Source organism: Carlito syrichta, unplaced genomic scaffold (assembly GCF_000164805.1).
Source record: "Carlito syrichta isolate Samal-C Ts95f unplaced genomic scaffold, Tarsius_syrichta-2.0.1 Scaffold309696, whole genome shotgun sequence".
In the NCBI taxonomy this organism is placed as follows: Eukaryota; Metazoa; Chordata; class Mammalia; order Primates; family Tarsiidae; genus Carlito; species Carlito syrichta.
Window position 1 is genome coordinate 216,437 of NW_007253792.1, and position 13,369 is coordinate 229,805.

Below are 13,369 nucleotides of genomic sequence, written 5' to 3' on the forward strand. Positions count from 1 at the left end.
AGCTGTAATCCCGCGCCTTTGGGAGGCTGAAGTGAGTGGATTGCCTGAGCCCGCGGGTTCGAGACCCGCCTGGGCAGCGAGACCTCACCTCTACAACAAATCAAAAAATTGAGCCGGGCGTGGTAGCGCATGCCTGTAATTCCGGCTACTTGGAAGGTTGAGGCGGAAGGATCGCCGGAGCCCGGCAGGTGGAGGCTGCGGTGGCCGGCAGCGGCCACTGCACTCCAGTCTGGGCGGCAGAGTGAGACTCCAACTCAAAAAAAAAAGAAAATGACTAACAGTACTGGGAAACTATGGCGGGGGGAGATGGGATTAACAGTAGCAAATATCTGTCTGGGAACGGGGAAACACCTCATATCAACAGGGTGCCTGAATGAAACGTAATTGTATACCTAACCCTTAACTGTATCCCACAACATCATAATAAAAAAAAGAAATTACTTCTAACTAATATTTTTTCCTTTAATTAAGCAGCCTGGTAGCCTCAAACTCATGATTATATTCCACAGCCTGCCTGCCTGCCTGCCTGCCATGGCAAAAGGCACGTATACAAAGCCTTTAGGCAAAAATCGGCTACTGCTCTGTGTCCCTTATTTAGAACTCACAGAGAAAGTCAGTGGTCACAGAAGACCTTGGGCTGATGTCTGGGGGTGGGGCGAGGAGATGGCTGAAAACACAACTTCCCGGAACTAAAAGTCCTCCTGTTGTAAAAAGGAGCAGTTAACTCAGAGCCTATACTACACAGCTTCTAAGGACTGTGCTATCTGTAAGCTGTGATGACTGCAGCCTCAAAACTTTAAAAATGGAAAGAAACAAAGGTCCCTCAGCTTTCCCTACCGCTCACTCGGAAACTCCCAAATCCTGGGCCATGCTGAGCTTCCTGAACATGTCCCGTACCTCTGTCTGAAATGCCCTCTCTGTCCTGGCCTTCTGGACTCCAGTGCAGCCTCCTGTGTGAAGCCATCATCTGCAGCCTCCTCAGGGCAGTTGAGGTCTTCTCCCAAGCTCCCACGGCGCTTCAAGAGGCCTAGTGCACTGCCCCATAATTCCTCTTCATGTCTTAACTCCCCCTGAAGACCACACGTGCCAAGACAAAGTTCATGATCTTAATCATCTCAGCATCCCTGGTGCCTGGCAGAGGCAACGACAGATGCTCAATAAACGTAGAACGAATGGGTGAGTCACAGAAGGAGCGATTACTATACAAAGTTGAGTCTCACTGCCTTCCTTCTGAGAAAATACACAATAAGGTGGAAGAACACACAGGGAATGTTGTTTAGTCCCAATAAAGTGATGGCGAGTCTCTGAATTCGGAGGGCTGGAAAAGACACTGAATCCCGCAGGGTCCTAGACGTGAGACAGAGGAGGGGTCCTCAGACCTTGAAGAAAGCCTCCCTTCCCACGAGGAACTTCAATCTTCGTGCCAAATTAACAACCCAAAGTTGCTGAGAAAATTAGACTCTTCTTCTGAATAATCTATTTGTGGGAGAAATGTGCTCCTGAAACAACTGTAAAGTACATGATATTTTTTTCCATTTACTTACAAGATTAAATTGAAAATTGGCTCCCATGAGGGATTCTTTTTAAACCACTCCTCTAAACCAAATAAAAAAGCACACAAGAATGTAGAAAACCTATTAAAATTTCCAATCGGAAGAAAAAAAAGACACCATTCTGATAACATCAGTACCACTGCCCAGAGGCAAAAAATAAAAATACACCATGAAAGCAGAGGCCTTTCCCATAAATACCTCACCATCTAGAGAGAAAAAAAAAAAACCAAAAACTCATCTCTGATTTCAAAGGGTGATGTCCATCCCAAAACAGAACCCCCATTGGGGTTTTCTATGCTACTTGGTGAATTATTTTCAACCAAACAAGTCCATACAGGTAAAATAGAGATTGAGCTAATCTAGCAATTAACACAGCTGCTCAGGGTTTAGGTTTAAATGCAATTTCCAGGAAATCACTTGCATTCGGACCATAAACTCTGCTCACTGTGGCTTATTTATATCTGCATCCTCATTAAAGCCAGGCTAATCCCCACATCCCGTTTACTACCTCGATATTGTATATCGGAGCTTTCTTCCCTCTGCCTTTCAGACACCAAAGGTCTTCAGTAAGCATCTCCATGGGCCCTCCCCATCCCCTCCTGCGCCATGAGCACTCCCGAGGGTGTGCTGTTAGCCGCCACACCATTCGGCACTCAACTAGACTTGGCCTTGGTTGTTCTTATTCACTCCACGTGTCACTCTTTTCTTTCTTTGCTTTTTTTTCTGTCGCCCAAGTTGGAGTGCAGTGGCACACTCACGGCCACACCAGCGGTGACCTGCTGGGGTCCAGCAATCCTTCTGCCTCAGCCTTCCGAGTAGCCAGAACCACAGGTGCAGGCTACCACGCCTGGCTAATTTTTCGTTTATTGTACAGACAAGGTCTCGCTAAGTTGCCTGGGCTGGTCTCGAACCTTCAGGCTCAGGCAGCCCACTCACCTCGGCCTCCTGGAGGGCTGGGCTGACAGGCTGAGCCACTGGTCCCGGCCGGTGTTACTCTTTTCTCCTCCGGTTTTGCGTCTCACATCCGGGCCTTCTGTAACCCCAGGGAGTCTCACAGAGTGCTGACGGCGGGTTCAGCAAATATGAATGGGCTCGCCACTGCCCAGAAGGAGACGCTCTCGTCAACAGGAGAGCTGTGGGCCGTTCTCACCAGGCACCGAAAGCAGGGTCGCGGGAGCCAGGCCGAGCACACGGGCCGACTCCATCACCTGCTGCCTGTAGCTGGAAGTGATGCCTCCAATCCGCTCAGCTCCTCTGCTCAGCTCCAAAGGGAAGGTCTCTGTGGCCTTCACAGCGAACGTCAGCGGCCGCTGTGACCCAGGGGCCAGGCCTGCTCTTTCCCCCCTTCTGCCAGGCAAGGACACACCAAAGGAGCCGCCCGTAAAGACAAGTCTTCACCAGAACGAATCCCCTGGGACCTTGATCTTAAACTTCCAGCCTCCAAAACAGCGAGAAATAAATTCCTATCGTTTGTAAATTACCAAACCTACGGCGTTTCGTGATGGCAGCCTGAATGGACGTTAGTATTCAACTGTTGCTGAATTCACATTGCTAGGGTAGAGCTATATCTATACAAAAATTTTTAAGCTCTCAGAAGACTAGACCCAGATAGTTGCTGTAAGTAATATTGGTTGACTTCTTTTTTTTTTTAGAGTTGGAGTCTCACTCCGTTGCCCAGGCTGGAGTGCAATGGCATGCTCACAGCCATCCCAGAGTCCACCTGCTGGGTTCAGGTGATCCTTCCACCTCAGTCTTCCACTATAGGAGTGCGCTACCACACCCGGCAAATTTTTTTATTTATTGGAGAGATGAGGTCTCATCAAGTTGCCCAGGCTGCTCTCAAACCTGTGGGCTCAGACCATTCCCTCACCTTGGCCTCCCAAAGTGCTGGAATGACAGGCTTGAGCCACCATGCCCAGCCCTTGTTGGCTTTCATGCATGAAAAGTCCATGCCCAACTCAGTGAAAGGTACTGTCTCTTAAGATAAGTCTACAATTGTGAGTCAAATCAACCAGTAGAGGCGGGACAATAAGCATGATGTGTGCTCTAGCATGACAGGTCCTGCCCTTTCTTGCCCCACTGTGCTCCAACTGCCACCTGGTCAGTGTGCTACTCTATGCAGTTGTGCATCTGCAAGATGCAGTGTGGAAGAGTCTGGAAGGCTCAGGCAGAACCCCATGCCTGCTGTTTTTATCACAGGAGAAGGCACGGGGCCTGTCTAGCAACCACGGGGGGCGTGTTCTGCTTTATCTGGAAACACAATGAATGCCAGCTAAATGTTGAAAAGCTCTGTCCTGGCTTTCCTACCTTACAGCAAGCCAACAGATGCCACATGTAAACCTTGTAATTAAGCTCTGACTATTCACCTGTGATGTCTATTCTGTTGCCCAAAGTGATAACTTTGGAAATAAAGGAAAAGCACAGAAACATTGAGCTAATAGGCATTCTACTTTGTGCTCCCCAACCCTTTCCCACCCACTGAGACTGGTTTCGTGGCAATTTTCTCCTAAACTGCCTGCTCTCACCCCACATGGTTTTGGCAACGCCAGAGCCTCCGTAGAAAAGAGTGAGGCTCAGACACGCAGACGCGCGTGTGGCCAAGCTCAGGGCTCCCATGGAATCCAGGCCTTGGGGCAGAAAGCCCAGGTGTCCGGTCAAAAGAGCCCCGGCAGTCACTGGGGACGAGGGCGGAGGGGATTCTAAAGGAAAATGCAGGTGAGAGCCACAGCCCCAAGGACAAAAATGCAACAGGGATGGCTTTAGAAAAACAAAGGAACTTCTCCAAAACACAAAAAAGTCGAAAGGGATTCTGTGTCTGTGATGAAGATTTCATGCCCAATTCTGGCTTGACCACCAGCCAGAGCTGGTTTTTCTCAAGGTTATCTGGAGGTAAACTGTGTCACCCCTCTCCTACCAAGACTTCAGAATTCTTTTCTTGGATTTCCCTAAATGTTTCCCTGAAAGGATGGCATTGGATAGAACATTTGCTTATTTTTCAAAGGAAAACATGGATATTTTTCCAAAAGTAAGCTTTCTCTGGAACTCTTCCCCCTGCTTTTTAAACAGATCCTCCCAGTCTTTCTTCTATGATAGATTCTGTTCTCTACAAATAAATGACATTACAGTCTTCCCGTGTTTATAATAGCTTCAAATTTCTAAAACAAAGGGAAGCATAATACCTTTGCTGATCAAATGAAATGAATGCCTGTGTCAAAGAAAGAGTACTGCATATGGTGGCCTGGAGGAAGCCCCAAGAGCTGGAAAGCAAGGCTGATGATGTCTGAGAGCTGAACCATAAATCAACACAGAGTGGGTTGGGGCACAGGGAAGCCAAGTCCTCTTGAGGACATGGGATGAGTCCTGGGCCAGCAAGACTCCAAGATAACCTGAGTGAGCAAGCTGACTGACCTAAAGTGGATTCAGTGGGAAAACAAAAGGAAAAGCTGTGCTACAGCAGAGCCCTCCCAGACACAGTCCCGAGGAAGGAACATCCCAGGCCACGGGTAGGGAATTCTAGTTCCTTGCTTGGGCTGTTTATAGGAGTTGTGATCATTCAAGCACTGGAGTCAAATGCCTTGGTCCCAGTTCTGGCTACTCATATACTAACTGTGACACCTCAAGTGACCCACCTCTCTGTGCCTCAGTCTCCTCTTCTACAAAGCGAGGCTAATAATCGGCCAGTCCATACGAACTTCTCAGCACTGAACCCAACACAGAGCATGGGCACTCAGCGGCTACTGCCACCACGGAGCTGGATTTATCGGGCCCTCACAGCCCGACGCCATTAAATGCTTGGATCATCCATCCATCCGCCTCGCCCTGCCTGACTTCTTCTCTCCAATAGCTTTTTTATTAACTGGTTTCCCTACCCCTTGTCACTGGGAGAAGAATACTGGGCCATGCTGTCAGAATAGCCCAGTCCACATGGCAGCTGTGACTTCGCATGGCATTGGGTATTTGGGAATTCCGGTATACAGGCCAGCCTCCTGCGAGGTCAGTAAATGCAAACCTGCAGGGCTCAGAAACGGAGGTAGTTCCACCGGGGCGAACGTTTCGAGAGGCCCTGGGCACCCAGCAAGCCCCACCCACCTCAGCATCCGCTTGACCTTTCAGCCGATCTCCTGCTGCATGCTGCCCCAGACAAGCAGGCCTTACCTGTGACATGCAGCTTTTCATCAGCGACCTCGGCCTTCAGGTAAATCCGCCCCCTCTTCTCTGTGTGATCCATCCCACAGAGGCTGGGGACATTTATCACACACTGCTTGTGAACATTCATATCGCAGGCTGTGAATCAAGAAAGCAAAGGGTAAGCTTGGGCATATGGGTTCTGTCACTTTCTCGGTGTTTTGGTGCTTGAGCTGAAGCGAAAATGAGTTGCCGCAACTCGATACTTTGCTATAATGTTTCTGGTGACATAAAGAACTGTTAGCAGATGTCCCTTACAGCACAGGCTTCATGTGAGTGACAATATCCTTAAAATACCCATACCATATTTGTTCAGTCTTAACCAAAGCAAAATACCTCAGCCTGAATTCTGTGACTGTTTCAAATGTTTTATTTAACAGTATACAAAATTCATACAGGTAAATGTGTAAAAAGCTCCGGCTAACTGATAGTTTATGTACACAGAGGCAAATAATATACACATTTTAAACAAAGGCTACTTTTTGCCAAAGAATTACTTCTGCCTTTCTGAGCTCACTGCTGAGAAAGTGAAAATCTGTGGGTTGAGTGGAGGAAATTAATACAATTTCCCTTTCCTCAGCTAACCCTGTATTTTCAAGAAGGTTTAGGTGCATTGCCTTTGTTTTCATTTTCCTTTGGTTTTTTTAAAAACAAAATAAAAACTTGCATTTGATATTTTAAACCTATCTTCAAATACTTAAATGTTAGTCCAAGTAAAACAAATTCATGCCTGGCACAATAGGCCATAAATTGCAACTGACAAGTGTGGGCAAGACAGGGGCGAGTAAAAGATGATCAGTCTTACTGCAGTGAACCAGGGGAGCCCCAGGAAGAGCCTTGTACACTGAGTCTAAACAGAAGTCTTGTGGGGGTCCTAGCTCTTGACCTGTACCTTGAGGCTTCCAGAAGGAGGGCAGCCATGAACCCTCACAAGCCCTTGCTGGGATGCTCTTGAGGCTGGCCCTGGACCTTCACCATGGAGATTTCCTATCTGTTGCACTTTTGAGGTTTAATTTCAATCTGGCAGGTAAACTGCAAAAAGCATCGCAATACTGCACACGTGTTAAGCTCACATGTTGAATGCAGGAGAGTGGACGCAGCGGGGAAAGCTCAAACTGTTGGCTCACACACATGGGCTCTGCCAGGCTTCTGATTCCAAAGCAGCCGCTCAAAATCCTATTCTTCGCTCAGTCACATCGAGGCTCTTGAAAGTTGTGCTGAGGGGTGGCGAGAAAAGATGGTGGCAGCGCCAGCCGGACTGTGTGAGTAAGTGAATGTGTGGACAAATTTGCACGTGTGTTTGTGTCTACGTGGGCATGTGAGTGGCTGACTGAGTGGGGACTTGGAAGCAAGCGGCCAAGGCGCTCCTGCTGAAGCGGCTGGCACCAGCGGCTGCTCTGCGCAGACCCTCGTGCCTCCCGGAGCATAGAAACTGAGCACCATTTTCTAAAAGTCAACAAAGCTCTGCCCGGGGAGAAGCTGTCGTGGGTGACAGCCATTGCCAGACTGCCCAACCACCTCAGCACCAGGCCAGATACTGGCAGCCAGGGCTGTGGAGGAAGCACTGTGAGGAAGCCGGAGGCAGAGTTCCCCTGGAGAGGACGAAACAGGTACCCAGCCACCATCCGGAAAACTGGTCAGGGAAGGGCTCCAGCTTGCTCACCTTGGAACAACAGATCTGCTCTCTGTGACCATGACCGGCAGGGTCAGCTGCGTGGGGTTGATAGTGACCCAGGGGGAACATCCTGAAGGCACACACTTCGGAGGGACAGGATGAGCGGGGTGTCTCGGGCCTCCCACCCCCACCCAGATCCAGCCACGGGACAGAGAGTGCAATCAGAAAAGGCTGCAGGAGACCCTCCAGAGATCAGCAGTGAGTCCTGGGCTGACACAGCCCCCTCCTCCACAGCAGTCTTCTGAATGTCAGACCCACACGGCCAGGGCATGGCGGAGAGGGGCAAGCCCAGGTGGTGCCTGAATGTCGGCCATGACAGGAGGGCTCTGCTCCAGGATAAGCCTGGCTGGGGCAACTGCCGCTAGCACCTGGGAAGGAGACACTCTCACACCTCCTCGCTGGAGGGGATCCCCCTGACTTTGCAAAAGCAGGAGGGAAAGACTGATGCTCTACCTACCCCACTGCCCCTTCCTTCCCCCAGGCCATGCACCAGGGAGACTGTGAAGGAGCCTACAGCCCTATAGGAGATGGCTTACCTGTGAGCAGCTGCGAGGAATACTTTCAGAACCTGCCACAGGAGGGTAGTTGGTGCCCAGAAATTCTTTTCAAATTCTTTTTGTTGTTGTTGTTCTTTGGTTTTGGGTGTGTGTGTGTGTGTGTGTGTGTGTGTGTGTGTGTGTGTTGTGAATGTGTATGTGAAGGTTTGATTTGCATTTCCCCGTTTTTTTCTGTTGTTGTTCTTTTGTTTCCGTTTGGTGTTGTGTGTGAATGTGTGTGTGAGGGTTCAATTTGCATTCTCTCCCTTTTTTCTTCTTCTTCCTCCTCTTTCATTTTTTGGTGTGTGTGTGTGTGTGTGTGTGTGTTTAGGTTTTCCTGTTTTTTGCTTTTTTTGTGTGTTTTCTATTCTGGTTTGTTTTGGTTTTTAGTTTCTTTTTGTCTTTTTTTGGTTTTTGATCTTGTTTTTGCTTTTGTTTTTCTGTGATCAATTTAATTTTTTATTATTTTGGTCTGTTCTATTTCATTCTACTTTTTTTTGTTCTCCGCGTGACTGTTACCTTATCTTGGACTCAGGGGGTACACACACATACCCACTGCATCATCATATAGAGTCATGATGGGGAATGGGTCTCAGGAGGCCCATACCATGCTCAGTAACATTGTAACTTGCAAGTAGTTTCTGAATCCTAGCTCCCCACCCTCCACCTTATTCAACTCTCAAAACTATAAGAAACAGTAAAGCTTCCCACATCCATCCCTGTTTCAAAACAGAACAAATTCAGAGGCTCTGATCAGGGCAGATTAGAGGGCTGAAAAAACAACAGAAGTAAAAGTCCCACCCACTACCAGTGAATAATGGAATTAAAGAGAAAAGAAAGAGTTCTGTCACAAATGAGGAAAAAATCAGTGGAAGAACACAGGTAATTCCCAGAGTACCAAAGAAGCAACACCCGAAAAATTGGACCTCAGAACCCAAACAATGGGAACAGGGATTAAGAAATGGATGGAAAGTGTGAATAAGACTCAAGAAAGAGCAGATGCAATATTGAAAGAAGTTGTAACAGAGATTTAGGCCATAAAAACTTCATCCAGGAAATAAATAATAAGATGACAAGCATGGCAAGCAGAATCAACTAAGCAGAAGAATCTCAGAGCTTGAAGACCAAAACATGGAATTAGCCCACTCTGTTAAAAACATAGAAAGAAAACTTAAAAAGAAAGCCCAAACTTACACCTGGTTGGTATCCCAGAAGAAGAAAGGGAAACAAAGAACACCTTGGAAGCAAGTATTCCAGAAGGTTATCGAAGAAAACTTTCCCCATCTAAACACAAGAGATTCAGAGAACCCACCCACAAGACATCAAATGAAAAGACCAATCCCTAGATAAGGAATCATTCATCTATACAAAGTATAAAAGAAAAAATTCTAAAGGCAGCAAGAGAGAAAGGCTGGACTACCTAACTGGGAAAAACTAATCAGAATAGCAGCAGATTTGTCAGCAGAAACGCTATAAGCTAAAAGGGACTGGAGTCCAATTTTCAAAGTCCTCAAAGATAAAAATTTCAACCAAGAATATCCTACCCAGTCAAACTCAGCTTCATCAGCAATGGAGAATTAGAATCCTTCCCAGACATCCAGTCCCTAAAAGATTACACTGCTTCCAGACCAGGTCTACAGGAGATGCCCTAGAAGGTAAAAAGAGGAGGGGGGAGGAGGAGGGGAGGAGGGGGAGGAAGAGGAAAGAACAACCATGTGCATCCCAAGAATGGAAGAAAACATAAAATCACACAGCACATGTCACAACTGCAAAATTGAAAACACACACACACACCAACCTAAAAGTTAAAAGAAAAGAAAACAGCCTCATAAGAGCCTCATGACAAGGATAAACTCTTACATTTCAATAATTAGCCTGAATGTCAATGGATTAAATACATCACCGAAAAGACACAGAATGGCAAACTGGATTAAAAACAAACACAAAAAAATAGGACCCAACAATATGCTGCCTCCAGGAAACATCCCACTACAAAGGACACCCAAAGACTCAAAGTTAAAGGATGGAAAACAAATGTTCAGGTAAATAGAAAACAAAAGAGGGCAGGAGTCACAATTTTAATAACAGACCAAACAACCTTCAAGCTATCAAAAATTATAAAAGATAAGGAAGGACATTACATAATGACAAAAGGTTCAATCCATCAACAAGAGATATCCATCCTAAATATATATGTACCCAGCACAGGGAAATGTGGATTTATAAAGTAACTAAGTAAACTAAAAAAGGGTATTGACTCTAACACTATCATAACTGAGGACTTAAATACCACACTAATAACCATAGATAGATCATCAAGGCAAAAACAAAAAAACAAACAATGAAGAGATCCAGAACTTTAACTTGATGCTTGACCAAATAGACTTAATAGATACCTACAGAACACTCTAACCAACAACCACGGAATATACATTCTACTCATCACCACATGGAACATACTCCAAGATTGAACACATCCTCAGCCATAAGTTGAGCATAAACAAATTCCATAAGATCAAAATATTACCATGCGCCTTCTCAGAACACAGTGGAATAAAAATAAATGTCAACACCAAAAAGATACCCCCCATATCCACAAATACATAAACACTAAACAGCAAAATGCTGAACAACTCCTAGGTCAACACAGAAATCAAAATAGAAATCAAAATATTCTTGGAAACAAATGAAAACAAAGACACATCTTACCAAAACCTCTGGGATGCCATGAAAACAGTACTAAGAGGGAAATTTATATCTCTATGAACACACACATTAACCAAGTAGAAAGATCACAAGTCAACAGCCTAACAAATCACCTAAGGGAACTGGAAAGACAAGACCACCAAAATCCTAACTTCAGCAGAAGAAGCCAGACCACCACTGTAAAAGCCCAAATAAGAGACACAGAGGGCAAAAATATCATAGAGGAGGAGGAGGAGGAGGAAAGAACAACCATGCGCTTCCCAAGAATGGAGGAAAACATAAAATCACACAACACATGTCACAACTGCAAAATTGAAAACACACACACACACCAACCTAAAAGTTAAAAGCCTCATAAGAGCCTCATGACAAGGATAAACTCTTTGAATGGATAAACAAGATTGATGGACCCCTAGCCAGACTGACCAAGAAAAGGAGACAAAAAGCCCAAATAAACACAAACAGAAACAGAAAAGATCAAGTTGCAACTAACCCCAAAGAAATACAAAAGATTATCACAGATCGCTATGCACATCTATATGGAAACATATTTGCAAACTTAAATGAAATGAAATGAAATGTGTGTCTGATATCACACCATCTTCCAAGGTTGAAATAAGAAGAAAGAGAAACCCTAAATAGACCAATAACAACCCAGGAAATTGATTCTGTCATAAGAAAATTACCTACCAAAAAATAAATAAATAAAAAAGCCCTAGACCAGACAGCTTTCCAGCAGAATTCAACAAAACACACAAGGAAGAGCTGATACCAATCTACTGAAAGTATTCTAGACAATCAAGAAAGATGGAATGCTCTCTAACTCATTTTATGAAGCTAATATCATACTGATTTCCAAGCCAGGCAAAGACCCAACAAAGAAAGAGAACTAAAGGCCAATATTCCTGATGAACATAGATGCAAAAATTCTCAACTAGATTGATTCTAGCACATCAAATCCAACAACACATCTTAAAAATTATCCACCATGACCAAGTAGGCTTTATCCCTGGGATGCAGGGCTGGTTCAACATCTGCAAGACCATAAATGCAATTAAATACATCAACAGATGTAAAAACAAGAACCACATTATTATATTATTAGACTCAGAAAAGACTTTCAATGAAACCCAGCATCGATTCTTGATAACAACCCTTGAACACCTAGGTATAAAAGGAACATACCTCAAATAGTAAAAACCATCTACAATAAGCCCATGGCTAATATATTACTAAATTGACAGAAATTAGAAGCATTTCCCCCTGAAAACCAGAACAACACAAGGCTGCTCACTCTCATTCCTTCAGTTCAACATAGTGTTGGAAGTCCTAGCTAGAGCAATCAGAAAAGATAAGGATATCAGGGGTATCCAAATAGGAAGAGAGGAAGTTAAGCGATCCCTCTTTACTGACAATATGACAGATTCCCAAAGGAATCTGTCAAAAACTTCCTTGGACTGATAAAGGACTTTGGCACATTCTTAGGGTATAAAATCAATGTGCAAAAGACAGTTGCATTTTTATACAACCAATAACAAACAGGAAGAGAACCAAATAAAAAGTACAATCCCATTCACAATACCCCCCCACACACAAAAATTGAAATATCTTGGCATCTTCCTGACCAGAGAAGTGAAAGACCTTTACAACAAAAAATTACAAAAAACAATGCTCAAAGGAATCAAAGAGAACAAACAAATGGAAAAATATTCCATGCCCATGGACTGGAAGAATCAACATTGTTAAGATGTCCATCCTACCAAATGCAATCTACAGACTCAACGCACTACCCATTAAATTACCATCATCATTCTTAGACCTGGAAACAACAATACAGAAATTCATACGGAAACAAAAACGACCACAAATAGCCAAAATAATCCTCAGCAAAAGAAACAAAGTGGAAGGTATCACACTTACAGACTTGAAACTTTATTATAAGGTTACAATAATCTAAACAGCCTGGTATTGGTACAAGATACGAACCAATGGAACACAATAGAGATTCTGGAAGCAAAATCTCAACTTCTCAACCAACTCATCCTCAAGAAAGCCTCCAACAACAACTGGGGAGAGGAAAACCTATTCAGTAAATGGTGCTAGGAAAACTAGCTGACCACATGCAGAGTAATGAAACAGGATACCTACCTATCACCATACACAAAATTCAACTCTAAATGGATCAAAGACCTAAATGTAAAACCTCAAACTGTAAGAACCTTAGAAAATGCAGGAGACACACGTATGGAAATTGGAACTGGCAAACAGTTCCTGATCAAAACCCCAAATGCCCATGCCATAAGAGATAGGATAGACAAGCAGGACCTCATCAAACTGAAAAGCTTCTGCAAAGCCAAAAAAAAACCATCAAGAGAGCAGGGAGACAGCACACAGAATGGGAAAAAATATTTGCCAACTGTATATCTGACAAAGGCCTAACATCTAGGATCTTCAAGAAACTCAAACGCGCAAAAAGGAAAAAAAAAAAAAAGCCCCATTAAAAATGGGCAAAAGAAGCCGGGCTCGGTGGCTCAGTCTGTAATCCCCGGCCTTTGGGAGGCTAAGGTGAGTGGATTGCCTGAGCCCGCAGGTTCGAGACCCGCCTGGGCAGCGAGACCTCATCTCTACAATAAATCAAAAAATCAGCTGGGCATGGTGCGCATGCCTGTAATTCTGGCTACTTGGAAGGCTGAGGTGGAAGGATCACCGGAGCG

General features: G+C 44.9%; 1 protein-coding gene across 1 annotated transcript in view; it reads right to left on the bottom strand.

The window, feature by feature from the left end:
* Nucleotides 1–13,369, bottom strand: part of PRKCA (protein kinase C alpha) — a 468,463-nt gene that overhangs the window by 150,298 nt on the left and 304,796 nt on the right. Inside the window, exon 6 of the mRNA XM_008067537.1 lies at nucleotides 5,709–5,837. Within this exon, the coding sequence (XP_008065728.1) occupies nucleotides 5,709–5,837 (129 nt within the window). The remainder of the gene's footprint in view (nucleotides 1–5,708; nucleotides 5,838–13,369) is intronic.